This window comes from Nematolebias whitei, chromosome 1 (genome assembly GCF_014905685.2).
Source record: "Nematolebias whitei isolate Nwh7 chromosome 1, NemWhi1, whole genome shotgun sequence".
Taxonomy (NCBI): Eukaryota; Metazoa; Chordata; class Actinopteri; order Cyprinodontiformes; family Rivulidae; genus Nematolebias; species Nematolebias whitei.
Window position 1 is genome coordinate 9,516,041 of NC_056498.1, and position 16,749 is coordinate 9,532,789.

General features: G+C 43.8%; 1 protein-coding gene across 1 annotated transcript in view; it reads left to right on the forward strand.

Moving 5' to 3' along the window:
- rab1ba (zRAB1B, member RAS oncogene family a) overlaps positions 1 to 7,861 on the forward strand; it is a 13,074-nt gene extending 5,213 nt beyond the window's left edge. Inside the window, exons 2-6 of the mRNA XM_037675001.1 lie at positions 1,242 to 1,314; positions 1,426 to 1,521; positions 4,651 to 4,746; positions 4,901 to 5,032; positions 6,564 to 7,861. Of these exons, the coding sequence (XP_037530929.1) occupies positions 1,242 to 1,314; positions 1,426 to 1,521; positions 4,651 to 4,746; positions 4,901 to 5,032; positions 6,564 to 6,758 (592 nt within the window). The 3' untranslated portion in view covers positions 6,759 to 7,861. The remainder of the gene's footprint in view (positions 1 to 1,241; positions 1,315 to 1,425; positions 1,522 to 4,650; positions 4,747 to 4,900; positions 5,033 to 6,563) is intronic.
- The last annotated feature ends 8,888 nt before the right edge of the window (positions 7,862 to 16,749 follow it).

The window sequence follows — 16,749 nt, forward strand, 5'->3', positions numbered from 1 at the left end:
ATGTCCTGTTGGAGGAGGACCATGTCCTGTTGGAGGAGGACCATGTCTTGTTGGAGGAGGACCATGTCTTGTTGGAGGAGGACCATGTCCTGTTGGGACTGAGATCAAGCTTTCTGACACTGAGCAGCACATTTAGCTCCAGAATGTCTTGATAGTCTTGACATTTCATTGCACCGGCACAGACTCCAGACAGCCGGTGTGAGCGGCAGCAAAGCGGGCCCAGAACAGAACCGAGCCTCATGGTTCACTGTAGGAACAGGTTCTTTTCTTTACACCAAAGTTCATCCAGATGGACTGAACATTGTTGGTTCTTCTTTGTTCCATTTCTGGGTCTTTGAGCACGGTGCTGATGAGACTTGATGTCCAAAAGCTCCAGTTTTGTCTCATCTGTCCAAAGGACACTCTCTAGACGTGCTGTTACTTCTCAGTTTATACATTCTGACTAACTCCAGTCTTTTTATGATTTTAGTGTCGTCTTCTGTTGTCTTGCAATAAGTCCACTTTGACTCAGACTGATGGTGTGATCTGACACTGATGACCTTTGACCTCGGAGTTCACATCTGATCTCTTCGGAAGTTCTTCTGGACTCTTTGGTTACCGTTCATACCATTCTCATTCTCTTCAATTTGTCCTCAGTTTTTCAATGGTGGACGTGTCCGCAAAGAGGAACACCAAACCGCTTAGATTGGATTATTAGCCTTTTGTCAGTTTCGAGGTATTGTAGTCAACTTTGTGGGTTTTTCATCCTTCAGTGAAAGATTATAAATTTATCTGGGTCTGAATCTATATTACGGTTGTGATGGTCCCAGAGTCCAGTAGAAACCAGAATAACAAACCTCATTTGTTCTAATAGGAGGTTCTTACTTGGGTAGCAGCTCATGTATAGACAAGATAATCCAACAACATCCTGGGTCCAGAGGATCTCAGGGTCAGTTGCATCTATCCACGTAGCCGTGCCACCACAAGTTAACTACTTCATCCAGCTCTGCTCCAGTGACAGGACAGTCCTCTCTGGCTTCGTAGCCTCTGCCTCCAGAGTTGAAGGTGTTTTGTTCGGGTTAAGAACCTCCAAGTGCCCCATCGATTCTATCCATGACCATCCACACTAAGCCATGTTGGTGTAAACAGTGTCTGAAAACTATAAAAGCTATAAGTAAAAAGACAAAAACTTTATCCAAGCATCTTTGAAATAAATAAAGGGTCATGAGCACCGTTGTGTAAAGGTTTTGTTTGTTTTCCAGTGACTATTTGTTCAAGCTGCTTCTTATTGGAGACTCTGGTGTTGGAAAGTCTTGTCTCCTTCTACGGTTTGCTGTAAGTAGTTAGAGCTCATGTTATTTTTCATTATTTTTAATTACTTTAAGTGTGAAAATGTCTCTATTCCTGTTGATTTTGTTTTGTGTGTGTTTTATTGACTGTCTGCAGGATGACACCTACACAGAGAGCTACATCAGCACCATTGGAGTGGATTTTAAGATTCGTACCATTGAGCTGGACGGCAAGACCATCAAACTGCAGATTGTGAGTCTCATACAGCTGAAACCAGATGTTTGCATGCACTGTATAAAAAGACACGGAACCAGTTTGTCTCACTGTGTGACACTAAATGCTTTGGTTGTAGCTGAGACTGATCCCCACCATCATACCTGCAAACTTGTTGCTTTTTTTTTTTGTCTTGTCGAAATTCACCGATTTCAAATTAAAACATGTTAATTTACATGAATCCTGTAGATCCGAAGAGTTTTTGTTTTCTGGGGGGTAGGATGCGTGCGAGAAGCAGAGTGCTACGTCTGTAGCCTCTTAGCTAGCGCGTCTGTGTTGTGCACCGCTAGCTTAGCGCTACGTCAACGTTTGAACAATGTAGCTGTCTGCCACATACGCCAAGATTTTTGTCCCAAGATTTGAAACGTCCATCTGACATGTTCCTGTTTTTAGTTTCCTAAACCGCCTTATAATCTAGCTGGTTTTTTGCTACTATTCCTCTTTATTGTCCTTTTGGATGCTATTTTGTTTTGATTTGTAAAAAAAAAAGAGAGAGAGCGAGAAACTTAAGTTTGTATGTCTAGGCCTGTTTTATGATTGTCCACTGTTGTCATCATTCTTTGTTAAATTCAGGTCTCTCTTGTAAATGAGTCCCCGAGGCTCAATGGGATTAACCGGTCTAAATAAAGGCTGAATGATGGTGTTATGGAGAACACCTTGAAGGAGACATCATGTTAAGGAGAAAGAAGCCAAGTAACAAGTTTTTTGGAAAGTACAATAGTTAAAATTAGAGATGGGGAAGGAATAGTGGAAATTAAACAACGAGAGATGGATGTTAATCCAAGAGGACTGTGAAGGAAAGGAGAATAAAAGTTATGAAGTGTAGACATCGTGGCACCAAGGAAGGAACCTTAAATTATTTAGTTTTAATAATAATTACATGCAGGTTGACAAAACTGACTCAAATGTGTTGTTTTTGTCCTTTGTTTGGCACAGTGTAGTTTAGTGTGCAGGCTGCATCATGCAGCTCATGTTTTTGAACATAAAATCAAAAAACAGTCAAAAGTTTCCCTAAATTCACTGTTGGTGGATTTTAAAATGTCACCTGGTCAATGGATATTTTTAATTTTTTTAATTTAACCTTTATTTCGCCAGGAAAATCCCATTGAGATTAAAAATCTTTAGCAAGAGAATCCTGGCCAGGACTGGCAGCACACACAGGTTACAGAACATTCACAGCAAAACCAGAAAAAGTGAACTTCGTCCTAAATAAAATAATTAAAAGTAAAGTTAATATTCTTATTTTTAAACATGCATGAGTGTCACCATTGTTTAGCACAACTGTATGTTGTGTTACAAATAAAACTAAGTCAAAAGTAACAAAATAAAAGTCAAGTGCACCTCTAAGGTCATGGTTTGTGATCAGTTGTGTCACATTATTATCTTGGCCATTAGAGTGAGTTTAAAAGCAGGATGATGTCTACGTGGACTAGTTGAACGAGGTGTCTCTAAAATATCCTGATGCATGATCAATAGTTTCAACTATTTTTTTAAATCCATCCAGAGAACCGGACTTTATTTTGTTGATGTCTCAAAAATTTCATCCAACCTTTATTTAGACAGTTAATCCCATTGAGCCTCGAGGACTCATTTACAAGAGAGACCTGATTGAAAATAATGATTGAATCATGTTTACTTGTGTAGGTAAACGTAGATGTTTAACAACCTGTTAAAATACACCAGAATGCAGGAAATGGCATCTACTTTATTCAAAGTTTTCTGGGGGAGAACCCCCCGACACCCCTCACCCCACCAGTGTGTCCCCCACATTAAAATACTTCTGACACCAATGGACATGAAAGAGGAACATGACCAAGTAGTGGAGTCAGAACCTTGTTGAAACGTTGGTCCAGACCAAAATTTAAGAAATGAGTTTTTGTATTGGCAAAATGCTCTGCTGTGTTTGGTTTCTGTGGTTAACTTGCTGCTGTTGATTCTTTATGTTTTGGTTGGTGCCATCTTTTCTATGTACATTAGGATATGTTAGTAAATATCTTAACTTAATTTTCTTCTTGGACTGTACCAAAATGATTCATTTACGTGTTAAAAAAATTACTAAATCTTCCTCGGTGTCCCATCTTCCAGCAGTCTAAGCCTATAGCAGCATAACTAAGGGACAGCTCAGGAAACCCAAGCCGACCCCAACTATAGGAGTTAACAAAAAGGAAAGTCTTCAACTGGACAATGTGTCCGCCTCACGGACAGAAACTGGAAGTTGGTTCCACAAGAGAGGAGCCTGATAACTGAAAGATCTTCCTACCATTCTGCTTTTGGAAACTCTAGGAACCACAAGTAAACCTGCAGTCTGAGAGCAAAGGGCTCAATTAGTAAACTATGGAACAACAACATCTGTAATATAAGATGGATCTTGGTTGTTGAGAGCTTTGTAGGTTAGAAGTAAGATTTTGAATTCAGTTCTGGACTTGACAGGGAGCCAATGGAGAGAAACTAAAACTGGAGAGATATGATCTCTCCCACTAACTCCAGTTAAGACTCTGGCAGCAGCATTTTGGATCAACAGAAGACGTTTTAAAGAAGTATTTGGACACCCAGATAATAAACCATTGCAATAGTCCAGTCTAGACGTGACAAATGCATGAACCAGTTTTTCTGCATCATTTTTAGACAAGATGTTTCTAATTTTAGTGATATTACACAGGTGGAAGAAGACGGTTCTAGTAACGTTTTTAATGTGGGGGATAAAAGACACGTCCTGATCAACAATAACACCAAGATTTTTAACATTATAGCTGGAGGACAGATTAATGTCATCTAAGGAGGGAGAAAGACTGAAAAATTTATTCCTAAGGTGCTGAGGTCTAAAAACTAAAACCTCAGTCTTGTCTGTGTTCAACAGGAGAAAATTAAGGGTCATCCAGGTTTGGATGTCTTCAAGACATGCTTGTAGTTTAAGTAATCAGCAGTTACACTGCATTTTCACAGGAAAGGACATTTCTCTAGTTTTTCTACTAAGATGATTTTAGTCTAAAGCTCGGACATGAAAGGTGGCAGTATACTTTCCTTTTAATGGATTCTTCTAATGCCCTTTTTATTTCCCTCTCATTTTCTTTTGTCGTGTGTGTGTGTGTGTGTGTGTGTGCGTCACAGTGGGACACTGCGGGTCAGGAGAGGTTTCGTACCATCACCTCCAGCTACTACCGTGGAGCCCATGGCATCATAGTCGTGTATGATGTGACGGATCAGGTGAGCCAGTCTGATTTATCAAAGTATCAGATGATGATGATTCACTGCTCAGCCTCTGAACCACACTGACATGTTGCAGCAGTTTGATCAATGCTGTTGTTAATATTGTCGTTCATTTGACTCAGTTCTTCTGTCTTTGCCTTCATGTTGTCAGGAGTCTTACAACAACGTCAAACAGTGGCTTCAGGAGATCGACCGTTACGCCAGTGAAAATGTCAACAAGCTCCTGGTGGGCAACAAGTGTGACCTAACGACAAAGAAAGTTGTGGATTACACAACAGCCAAGGTATGGCAGACTTCTAATCAAAGTATTGAACTGGAGGTCTGACTGTAATAAAAACACCTTTTTATTGTTCACCTGCAAGACGCTGACAATACTGTGTCACTACCAGGCTCTCAGGGTCAGGATGACAAAAAAGAAAAACACTTCCTTTGTAGGGTGACCGGACTCAGCCTTAGAGATGGGGGGAGGAGCTCCGTCATCCGTGGGGGAGAAGCTCAAAGTAGAACCACTCCTCTGTATCAGAAGCAGTTAGCTGAGGAGGTTTGAGCTTCTGGTTAGGGTACCTCCCTTCTGAGGTCTTCCAGGCACATCCCACAGGAAGGAGACACCAGGGCCAGATCCAGACGTCACTAGAAGAATTACCATATTTTCCGCCGTACACGTCGCTCCACCCTATAAGTCTCATCAGTCCATATTTGTCTAAGAAAGTGGAAAAATCCATAAATACATCGCTTCGCCGTATGTCATCTGTTACGCGTCACCGCTGACAACCCAGAAACATGGGCCGGTGTTGTGCCAAAAATCAATTGGCTGCCCAATGGCGGCTGCGGGAGCGTGCACGGGAGGACTTTAACAAGAATATAACAAGATAAGCACCTAAAACAATTATTTGTTTGCTCAACATTATAGTAAAGGTGTGTCTCAGTTGAACTTTTACTTAATAAATTCACTTTAATGGTCAAATCGGCTGCATTTCACCGGGGCAGTGCAGTGAAATGAAGCTGGTTTGACGTTTGCTCCAGGCGAGCTGGATGAAGGTGGCAGGCTGTGGCAAGCTGACTGTCTCATTAATAACCACTTTGATCATTACATGACACAACAGCATGCCATACAATCGAGTGCCATTTAGTGGCTGAAAATGGTAGTGATCAATATTTTCAGTCAGAATGAATGAACACAGTCATATCTCAGTCAAAAATTGGTTTATAAATATGGAAAAAATCCATAAATAAGTCGCTTCGCCGTCACAGGACGTGCAAATTATGCAAAAAAAAAAGTGACTTATAGGGCGATAAATACGGTAATATCCTTTCTGTCCTGGAAACACCTTGGGCTCCCCCCAGGAGATACTGCACAGTGTCACTGGGGAGAGGGATGTCTGGTCTCTCTCCTGGACCTGCTGCCTCTGCCACCTGACCACAGAGAAGTGGTAGAAGATGGATGAAAAGGAAACGATCAATGGATGCAATTTCTGATCTTGATTAGTTGATTCTTAGGTTGTTTTGTTTTACCTTTGCAGTTATTTTAGTTTTTACTGAAATGGTTCAAACAGACCTGTCTTCATGTGTCATGTCCAAAGATTTGTCCAGTCCAAGCTTCATGAGGTGTTTTGGCAACAGACACAGGAACGGCCGCATCCTTTTAACCAAGGCACAACTGTTACAATCAGATCCTGACACTTTGTGTCAGCTTGTATAAAACAACACAATATTTTCTTAACACAGCACTTGTGGGACTTGGAGAGCCCAAATAAAGAGGCTGTTAGAGCTGTGGACACCCAGCATGTTATATTCTCGTCTCCTCTTGCCGGCAGGAGTTTGCTGATTCTTTGGCCATCCCCTTCTTGGAGACGAGTGCCAAGAACGCCACCAACGTGGAGCAGGCCTTCATGACCATGGCAGCGGAGATCAAGAAGCGCATGGGCCCGGGGGCTGCAGCTGGTGGAGACAAGCCCAACATCAAAATTGAGAGCACCCCTGTCAGGCAGTCCGGAGGAGGCTGCTGTTAAAGGACCTCCGCCCCTCCAACTGTCGCCTCCATCATCTCCAGTGAAACTGACCTTTAACCTCCTGTGTTCTTTCAGCACTTTCTCCTCATTCCTCCATCTTGTAACCTGCACCCCCATTTGGACCCCCTTTTTGTCCTAGCAGGACATCAGAGAAGGCTGGACAGGCAGAAACATGGATTTTAATGGCGCTGAAACTGAGCTGTAGCTTTTTTAGGGTTAAATTGTAACACTAGAGGAAGGCACCGTGTCTGAAGGCCGGCGGCGCTGGACAGAAACAGGTCGGTATCTCACCACGCTCAGCCACTGATCTGAAGCTTTTTCTTTGCAGTGTCACTGGACGTTGAGGGTTAGTGGCCACAAGAGCAGCGAGGCGTGTGGCCGCACGGTTTTTAAAAATCAAGACCTGTAGATTTAGTTTCCAGGTGTTAGAACGCAGCTCTGGGCTTTAAGACGAGTCCACGACAGCTCTGTGACTGACTCCAGGTAAACGTTGTCGCACTATTTTTGGTACACGTTCAAAACTCGTGCTGTTTTCCAAAGAGTTGCAGCTCAGTGAGATGCCACCTTAAAGTTCTGCTTTTTGTCCCCAAGACAGAACATTTTGAATGCAGAGGAAGATTAGTGAGTTACAGTGGAGGCAGTGGAAAACGTTGGGCGCGCTCAGTCACATTGTAACAGACAAACGGGTCCAAATGTGTTCAGATCATTTTCACTGCACACGTTTTTGTCACTTCTTGTTTGTTTTTGTTCTGACCTCATCATCCTCACATCTTCCTCTTCATTCTCCTCTTACTCCTGTAACTATTGGCTCGCTCACTCACCCGTTGGACCCTTTTTTTAATGCTTGAGCAGAACTCGCCGCTGCACTTCCTTGTTGAGGGTCTGGTCAGTTGTACTCGTTTCATTTCCACCTGCATTAAAAGAATTCTAGCCTTAAATGTCTGCTGACGTCGGAGAACAGCTTCAACGTGCCGCCCACACAGCACAGTCGCTGTGTGCACGTCTCCGTTCTTCGACTGGACTGTGTGTTGCGTTTGGTAGAGAATGTAAAGAAACGTCTTTTTTAGGGATGCACGATATTGGATTTTTGCCTGATATCCGATATGCCGATATTAAAGAAAAACTATGTTAAAGAAATCAGGTCTCTTGTAAATGACTCCCCAAGGCGCAATGGGATTAACCTGTAGAAACAAAGGTTGAATGAAAAAATTAGGCCTGTCACAATAACAAATTTTGCTGGGTGATTAACCGTCTCAGAAATTATTGTGATAAACTATAATATTGATGAAATTTGACAATTATTAGTAATTATTGTCAAATTTAAGAAGAAATGTTGATTAATTTTTGCATGTAGTACCTTTTTGACCACTGGATGGCAGTATAAGACCGTTTGAACCGAAGGATGGATAGTGAGGGAGCGAGCAGCGTGTCTCTTTAAGAAAAATGGGAGGGAGGCCCCTTGACGTGACATGGGCTGTCTCTCTTCGATTCTTGTCATGGCAGACGCTCGGTGTGGTTTGAGCTCTTTAGCATAGCATTTTTCACACAAAGCTTTTAATAAAAAATCAGTAAACAAGTTCTCAGCTTCTTTTTACAGAGAAAAACAACTTTTTACACGAAGGCACAAGTTTCAACCACGAATTTTTAAGCTTCAACAAGACGGAGTTTTTTTCCCGAGGTCGGCCTGTTAGCTTAGCTCGTAGCTTAGCTTCTCAGCTTAGCTGCTTTTAATGATCCAAAAACACAATTTTGGATCATTAAAACAGATTTTACAGAGAAGAGAGAGGGAGGGGTCAGTGAAGAACACCGGAGTTGAGCTTTTTATCATCCAGTGTCTTCAGTAGAAAGAGAGAGACACGAAGAAACGATAAAGCCAATAAATGAAAATGAGGTTGATAATTTTAATTTATCATGCGATTAATTGATTTATTGTTTATCGTGACAGGTTTAGCCGATATGTTAAAACTTATTGGCTAATAACCGATACCAACACAGATATTTTTCCCCCCAGACCTACTTACAGAGACTACATAGCTTTCTCTGCTATGGAGTTCAAATACTACATTATTCTGTATAGTCTTTGTCAGTTTGGCCTGCTGCCAAATGCAGATGCCAAAAAGGGGGTTGAAAATGATGCAACACTTCAACTTGGATTATGTTTCATGTCGAATTTATTCATGACATTTACTCTCACTAACTCAATGACAACACTCGAACAGTGCAAATTTGTAAATTTTCACAAATCTAAACTCAATGGCGTGCATGATGTCATAACGTAGTGCTGGCACTGCAGGATCCTTTTCACTGGGTTGTCGTACAAAAACACCACCTTTTTATATCGGTGAGTAATTTTGATGGAATGTCCGATATTTAACTTTATCGCTAATATCGACCGATATGATATCATGCCGATAATATCGTGCATCCCTAGTCTTTTTCAAACCTGCTGATGACTCAGCTGACTCCTCGTGTCTGCTGTATTGTGGCTGTAGGTGAGATGCCACTGGATTGACTGTTTTGGTGGTGGTGGTGGGGGGGGGGTAGTTTTTTATTTTGCTATTTCACTTAATTCTGAGTTTCTGTGACGTGCGAGCCACGTGGCTGCATTCTGAGTGTCCCGTCTCTGAAAACGACTTGTTGTTGTGTTCACAGCTTGTTAATCTGTATTCTCAGCCAGCAGCTCCCAAAGTTGTGGTTCGACTCCACTGTGGGCCGTGAAACAGCAAGCGAGGGGGGGTCTTTTAGAAATCCCAACACAAAAAGCTAATTTCAGATATTTGTTATAAAATGGACAAAGCAGAAGTCATAAATGGGTGAATGTATTCTAAATGTTTGTTTTTGTTTTCTTACGGCCTGTTTGAACTCAGAGATACTCCGAGTTTCTCGTGCTTATTTTGTGGCTCAGAAGCTGAAAAGTATCAGAACCACAGTTTTTATTCTGTTGTTGTCCACATCGTGCCCGCTTCAAGCAAATCCCCCACGTTTGATTCACCAGAACTCAGTTTGGAAGTCATTTCTCAGCAGCGTGGACTGAACAGCTGTAGTGTCGTAGAGTTTACAGAAACTCTCTTTGGACACCTCTGAGTTGTGTTTAAGAACACTTCAGTGATGAAGTTTGTTGGTGCAGGTTAATTTCTCCGAACCAGTTACCTGCAAACAGCTGAGACGAGCAAACTGAGACCCCACGCAAATGTGTGGAGACGTTTCCTTCACGTGGAGTCACGCTCGTTTCTTTTAAATCCACACTTTGTGACTGAACTGTCCCCAGGTGAGAGTCGATGGTTGTCTCTGTGTGTCCCTGTGATGGACTGGAGACCTGTCCAGGGTGTCCCCCACCTCTCACACACTGACTGGTGGTTATGGGCACCAGTGACCCCATGCGACCTGAAAAGGAAGAAGCAGGTACAAGATGATGGATGGATGAAGGGTGACAATGTGTCTTTTGACAGGACGGTAAATATTTCAGTCATGTTGTCCCCTCCCACCCCGGGGTGTCACTGCTATGACCTCCAGTTTTTGTTTAGTCAGGGAAAGTTTCATAAAGGGACTTCTTGTTTGCAGATGAAGCAGGTTGTTCTTTACAGACCAAGCTCAGCCTGGTTCTCTGCTGCAGCCTGTACGAGTCCTAAATTAATTATTTACAGAGAGCGTGTTCAAACACGTGCACACTTCCACTCGTTTATTCAACCCGTTACGTTCTCCCAGTACAAACTGTTGGGCAGTCATGGTCAAGCTCTAGATCAGGGCTATTCAACTGGGGGTCCGCGGGCCAGAAATGGAGTGACTTCAATCTGGCCCACTTCGGGTTTTGGGGTGTTTTTTTTCCATTCTTGGGGGGGGGGGGGGGGGGGGTTTGGGTTCTGTTTATTGCATTTATGATTGAAAGCAATAAAATAAAAAAATTAAAAGGTAACAGATCATTGAAATACTTGTTTTATTTACATAATGACTTTAACCGCTGGATGTTCGGCCCCTGAGCTGCTGCTTCCAGAGACTGTGGCCCCTGAGCAGTTTAGTTGAACAGTCCTGCTCTAGATGTTTAATTTTCCAGCTCAGATACTTTTGAAGCTGGTCCTTCAAACACATGAAGTGTTGATGAGCTGACGGACAGGACATTTAACCTTCAGCTTCTTGTTGACATTTATCTTATTCAAGAATAAAGACTTTACTGGAAAAGCTGCTGACACATGAAAGCACCTTTTAGAACCGTTCTGTGTCACATGAAAACGTGACGCTCCGTTAGGAACATGCGCTGTGACCTTCAGTTGTGCGCTGTGACCTTCAGTTGTGCACTGTGACCTTCAGTTGTGCGCTGTGACCTTCAGCTGCTGTACGTCACAACGTAAACCATCTTTAAGGGATGTGAAGAATTGATGGAGTTTTGTTGATAAAACCCGTCCCTGTGGAACTCCACAGCTCTTTACAGCAGAAACATCCAGAGCTCAGACGGGTCACAGGAAGTTGGACCTCACACGACTGAACAGCTGTCCTGACATCTTAAACAATTTTTACACGTGTGTCCATGAACTGTTCGACTGATGACATCACTGACTTCTGTACTGTGTGCTAACAAACCCAACTCTCTGCCTCAGCACATTAACTCTACATGAAAACACATTTTTGTCTCTGATGCTGCTGAGATATGTTCTCCACATCTCCCAGAATGCATTGCACACAGCTGAGCCCTGATTGGCCAGCTTCATATTTCAGCTCGGACGTCTTTCGTCCATTAACGCTGAACGAACGTAAAAATGTGCACGTGTGACGTCTTCTGCTGCTCACAGTTTAAACTCTGAATGACAGTGTTCACTCAGACTGTTGTCAGGGAGTGACAGACACATGGTCGCCATGGTGATTATAACGAGCCACTGACAGCGCCTTTAATAATTTAACTAAATCCCTTCTATTTGCATTGTTTGTTCTTTCCATACTCGTCTTCAGCTCTGAATTAAAACGGAGGAGATGTTCTGCTTCTCGCTGAACGACTACCTTTAGTTGTGATGGTGGTCGGAGCCAGAGGTCCACAGCTGGAGCTGCTGTTTGTGTTAGAGTCTGAGCACGAACCTCGTTCTCACTTGAACACGTTACGAACACAAACGACAAATTCTCTTTTTATTCCTGCGCAGACGCATCAGTTCCCGTTCTTCGTCTGCACATTAAATGTTTTTACTTTGGGCGGATCAAAGAATCTGGACGTGAACGTTCGGAGACGACTTTTGAGACTGAGAGCGTGGAGGAGCCCCGGTGTTAGTGCAAGGCTTTTCATGTGCGGGGGTCAGGGACTGACTGGTCCTGGATGCTGACCGGATATGAACTCCCAGCCTCTCCAGTCATGAACTTTGTGCTTAAAAACACCTGAGGTGCCTCATGGACCACGAACAGACTCTTTGGACCAGTGGTCCTTTTGGAGACCAAACTGGTCCAAATATGGAGGAACGCTGTTTTTAGGTTAGGGGTTAGGACTTGAGTTCGGGGTTAAATGGATGGATGTTCACACTCCAGCAGGTTTGGTCTGGTGTAGATGCAGCAACACGTGGCGCTCCACCACACGGATGTTCTGGGGTTAAATGTTGAATATTTTCAGCGGGTCTTTATTCAGATTTTGGTGTTTTGATGAATTCTTCGTGTTCTGCCGAGTCGTTTGTTTAGGAATGTGATTTGCTTTTGGATTTGTCTCTTTGGTTTTGCTCACCGTGTGTTTGTTAATCATCGTTTGCACACCTGCTCGTTGAGTTTTAACAGGAAGTGACAACGGCTGTCATCTGATTGTGTTTCATAAAAATAAAAGAATAAAAAGAGCACCAGAAAAACGTTGGCTTCTTCTTCTCTTTGTTGCCGTCTTACTGCAAAGTTCCATCATGTATGTTGATGTACATATTATAAATAAATATGTAAATACAATGTTCTCTTACTCTTCTTTACGTGTGATGGCCTACATCGTTCGAGGCAAGAACCTGCAGTCACTGATCACCAGCATTCTACGTGAACACGCCAAACGTTCTTCTGCACTGGTTCACCAGATTGGACCAAACAACTTTGTGCCAGCTCGAGGTTGTAAAGAGAATTTCATTTGTCCCCTTTCAGTTAAGTCCATCGCAACCCCCCCCCCCCCACACACACACACACACACACACACACAGAACCACTACTCGTATTCAAGGCTTCAGGGGTTGTAACGGTTTCCCAAAGAGCCAAATCTATTTGAAGGGCTGTGGCTGGACCCGGTAGATCTGAACCACTCCAATATTAAAACAAATTATAATATTTTATATTTTTGTAGATTGAAACAGTAATATTTCTATAATGCTTAAGGAATCTCTGATTAGTTGGAACAAAAGATCTAGTTTCATATCCAGATGCTCAATAATCCAGGTAGACAAATCTAACAAGATTAAGTCAGGTCCTCTGGACAGGTTCTTCTTGTTGAAATGTTTTTTTTTAATCCAAAAGACTTCTACAGTCTGAGGAGCTGCAACAAACTCAGTCTTATAAATAGCACCTTCTCATAGTGGATTAAGCAGTTTGTTGTTGACATCCAGAACTAGTTGTTCACATGGTCAAGAAGGACCATCAGCCTAACAATGGGTCATTAGCACACTGATGGCTGTTTACTATTCACAGAGGGCTGAGTGATACTAGCAATCACAGCATTGTAAGAGGGGGACAGTTGAACCTGGAGGCCTCCACCCCTTTTTAATGATGGACGATTTCTTTTCACAAAGATGGCCTCCTTTACTCCTCTCTCAAACCATCGTTCCTCTCTATCCAGGATGTGAACATCTTCATCCCTGAAAGAGTGACTGCTGGCCTGGAGATGAGCGTAGACCACAGAGTCCTGGCCTGATGATGTTGATCTTCTGTGCTGGGCCATCCTTTTGGCCAGTGGCTGTTTAGTTTCCTCGATGTAAGACTGATCACAGCCCCCCTGACACTGAACAGCATACACAATATTACTCTGTTTGTGCCGGGGGACTGGATCTTTGGGATGAACCAGTCTTTGCCGTAATGTACTTTGGGGTTTGAAAGCCACAAGGACGTTGTGTTTTTTTGAACTTCCAAAGGACCTGACTTAACTTTTTTAGATTTTTCTACCTGGATTATTGAGCATGCATCAGGCTGTTTATAAGACTGAGTTTATTGCAGCTCCTCAGACTGAAGAAGTCTTTTGGAAAAAAGACTAATTGGTTCGAGAAGAAGAAAACGTCCAGAGGACCTGACTCAACTTGTTTGTAATCTTTTTTTCATAATTTCACTAGTTCATTTACATTGACAGACACCACAGTAAATCAGTGTTTCTTAAGAATGTTTTTGTTTGATTTCATGAATTTCATTGGGCATAAGTCTTAGTTAGCATTTTGTATTTATTTAGAGCTTTAAATTCTCATAAAGCTGTTAAATCTTTAGACTTCTTAAAGTTTCATAGATGAAATGCAGTTCTATTTTGTATAGGCTTCGCCCTTTAAGGCTATTGCTAGTGGGTTTATCCCTTCGCGCACAGCGCTGAAAACTTTAGTCCACGCCAACCTGCTGTGTGGGCCTCACCCCCGCTCTGTATAAATTACGGTGAGATCAGGTAATCGGCTCTTGTCATCCTTGTCCGAGTGGCTGCAGAAAGACCTGCTGGAGGGCCCCATCACCCCAGAGGTGCTGTTCGGGGCCAACTTCAGGACCATCCTTGAGAAATCGCAGAGGTCCGAGGAGGTCTCAGAGACTGTACACAGTCTGGTGACGTCACAGTCCATCTGCCCCTCCGGCTGCTGGAGGACCGCCTTGGCCAGCAACAGCACCAGAGGTGCTCCATCGCTGTGGCAGCGACTTCACGCCCCGCTCCTCCGCCGGCCCCCTCCACCAGGTAACAAATCCTTGAGGGGAAGGTATGTGTTTTTTGATGATGTATGTTTTGATATAAAACAGAAACACCTCTGAAAGTAAAGTTTTCATCTGAGACTGACGGATCAGCTGATCTCTCAGCTGCCTCTCTTCACACATTCCCCACACAGAATGAGCCCGTAACCTCTAAACAGCATTTTATATGGCACCACAGTTCAATAAATATCACAAAACACTTGTCTGCCACGTCAGCTAAAATTATGTTTTTTCAGCTGACCGAGTCCGGTAAAATCCCTCGTTTGTCAGCAAGAGCCCGTTTTTAATTGTATTCTACCCACTCACAGCGCAGCAGGAGTAAACGTGTTTCTCCGCGACAGCTGCAGCCTCCACCGAAACAGCGTCTCACTCAGAAAGCGCTCACGCCTCCTCTCAGTGCGCGCCGGCTCACCTCAGCTCTATGTAAGACCGCAGTCTCGGCTCAGCACAGAGGCACACATACAGCCCTTTTTTCTGTCAGAGCCCCCTTTGGGTTCCCCCCGGAGAATTTCTGGAGCGAGTGATAGCAGTAAGGATTTTTTAGTCTGGTTGACGTTCATGAGAAACATGACACAACACAAATGCGTGCCCGCTCTCCAAGCGTTACTCAGAGTGGCAGCGAGTGTGTTCCCTAGACAGATGGACGAACCGTCTGATCAGAAGTGGTTACACGCTGCAGTTCACAGCTCAAACCCCACCATTCAGAGGGATTACAGAGACGTTCTGTCTTCTCCAGAACAGAGCTCGTCTCTCTAGTCAGAAGTTGAGGAATTTCTGACAAAAAACATGATTTCCAGAGTTCCCAACGGAGAGGAAAATACGTTTTTTTTTCCTCCCACTACTTCCTGGTTCTGATAAAAAACCGGAGGGATGAGACGGATTCTCGTCCTGTTCATATTCAGCAATTCGATCATGGGGAGACAATTACACATGCTGACAATCAAACAGCTGCTGGAGAACTTCACCAGAACGACTGGTTTTCACCTCCATAGATCTGAAGAGTGCATATTTTCACATTTCCATCATTCTGAAACATCCCATGCACGTTCTCGAAATGCGTGGAGATGACTCTGCAGTCGTTATACATGGCATGAATGAGAATTCTTTTTATCTGGATGATCTGCTCTTATTAACTCGGTCCAGTTAGAAAGCAGTCGCACAGACCAAAATGCTGGTGTTACACCTGCTAAACCTGGGTTTCCTTTAAACTGGGAAAAGGTTCCGTTTGTCCGTCCCAGATGATTGTTTATCTGGAAGTGGCGCTAAACTCAATTACAATGAGAGCCCGTTTATCACAGCTGAGAGCCGTAGCTCTATCAGCTCAGCTCCGCCGTGTCAAACCCAGCTCCGCCATGTCAAACCCTGCAGCATAGTGACAGTCTGCCTGTCATGCGATGCCTGGGACGATGTCAGCGGCCCACATCCTGGTTCCGCTGGGCCTACTTCACATGAGATGCCTTCAGAGATGGTTCACCTGCCTGCGCATAGATCCTGTGCGCCAGAAGAGGCGGATTATCTTTGTGCCCCCCTCCGTGAGAACCAATCTGAATCACTGGGGAAACCCCCTCATTCTGTCAGAGGGAGTTCCTATCAGCAGGCCTACGTCACATGTCTCAGTTTTTCACAGACGCGTTCCTGTCAAGTTGGGAGGAATGTGTCTGTCCCAAGCAGTGGGAGCACAGTGGCTGGACCCCATGTCGCTTCACATAAATGTGCTAGAATGTTTCACAGTCTGAAACTCAGACTCAGCATTTTGCCACCTGCTGCGGGTTCAGCATATTCTGATCCACACAGACAACAAAGTGACGGCAGTTTACATAAACCGTTAGGGAGGCGTGCGCTCAGCCTAACTCTGACGCATTGCGAAACAGCTGTTGTGTTGGGCACACAAAAACCTGCTCTCCATCAGAGCAGTGTACATCCCCAGCATCTTGAACAGGGGAGTGGATATCATGTCGAGGGGCGGTCCCCGTCACAGAGACTGGAGCCTCCATCCCGAGCTGATCTCTCGGATTTGGAGCAGGTTTGGCCGAGCAGCAGTGGATCTGTCCACCACACGAGAGAACGCCCAGTATCAATTATGGTTCTCACTGAGCCCATAAGACGACCCACCGTTAGGAGTGGA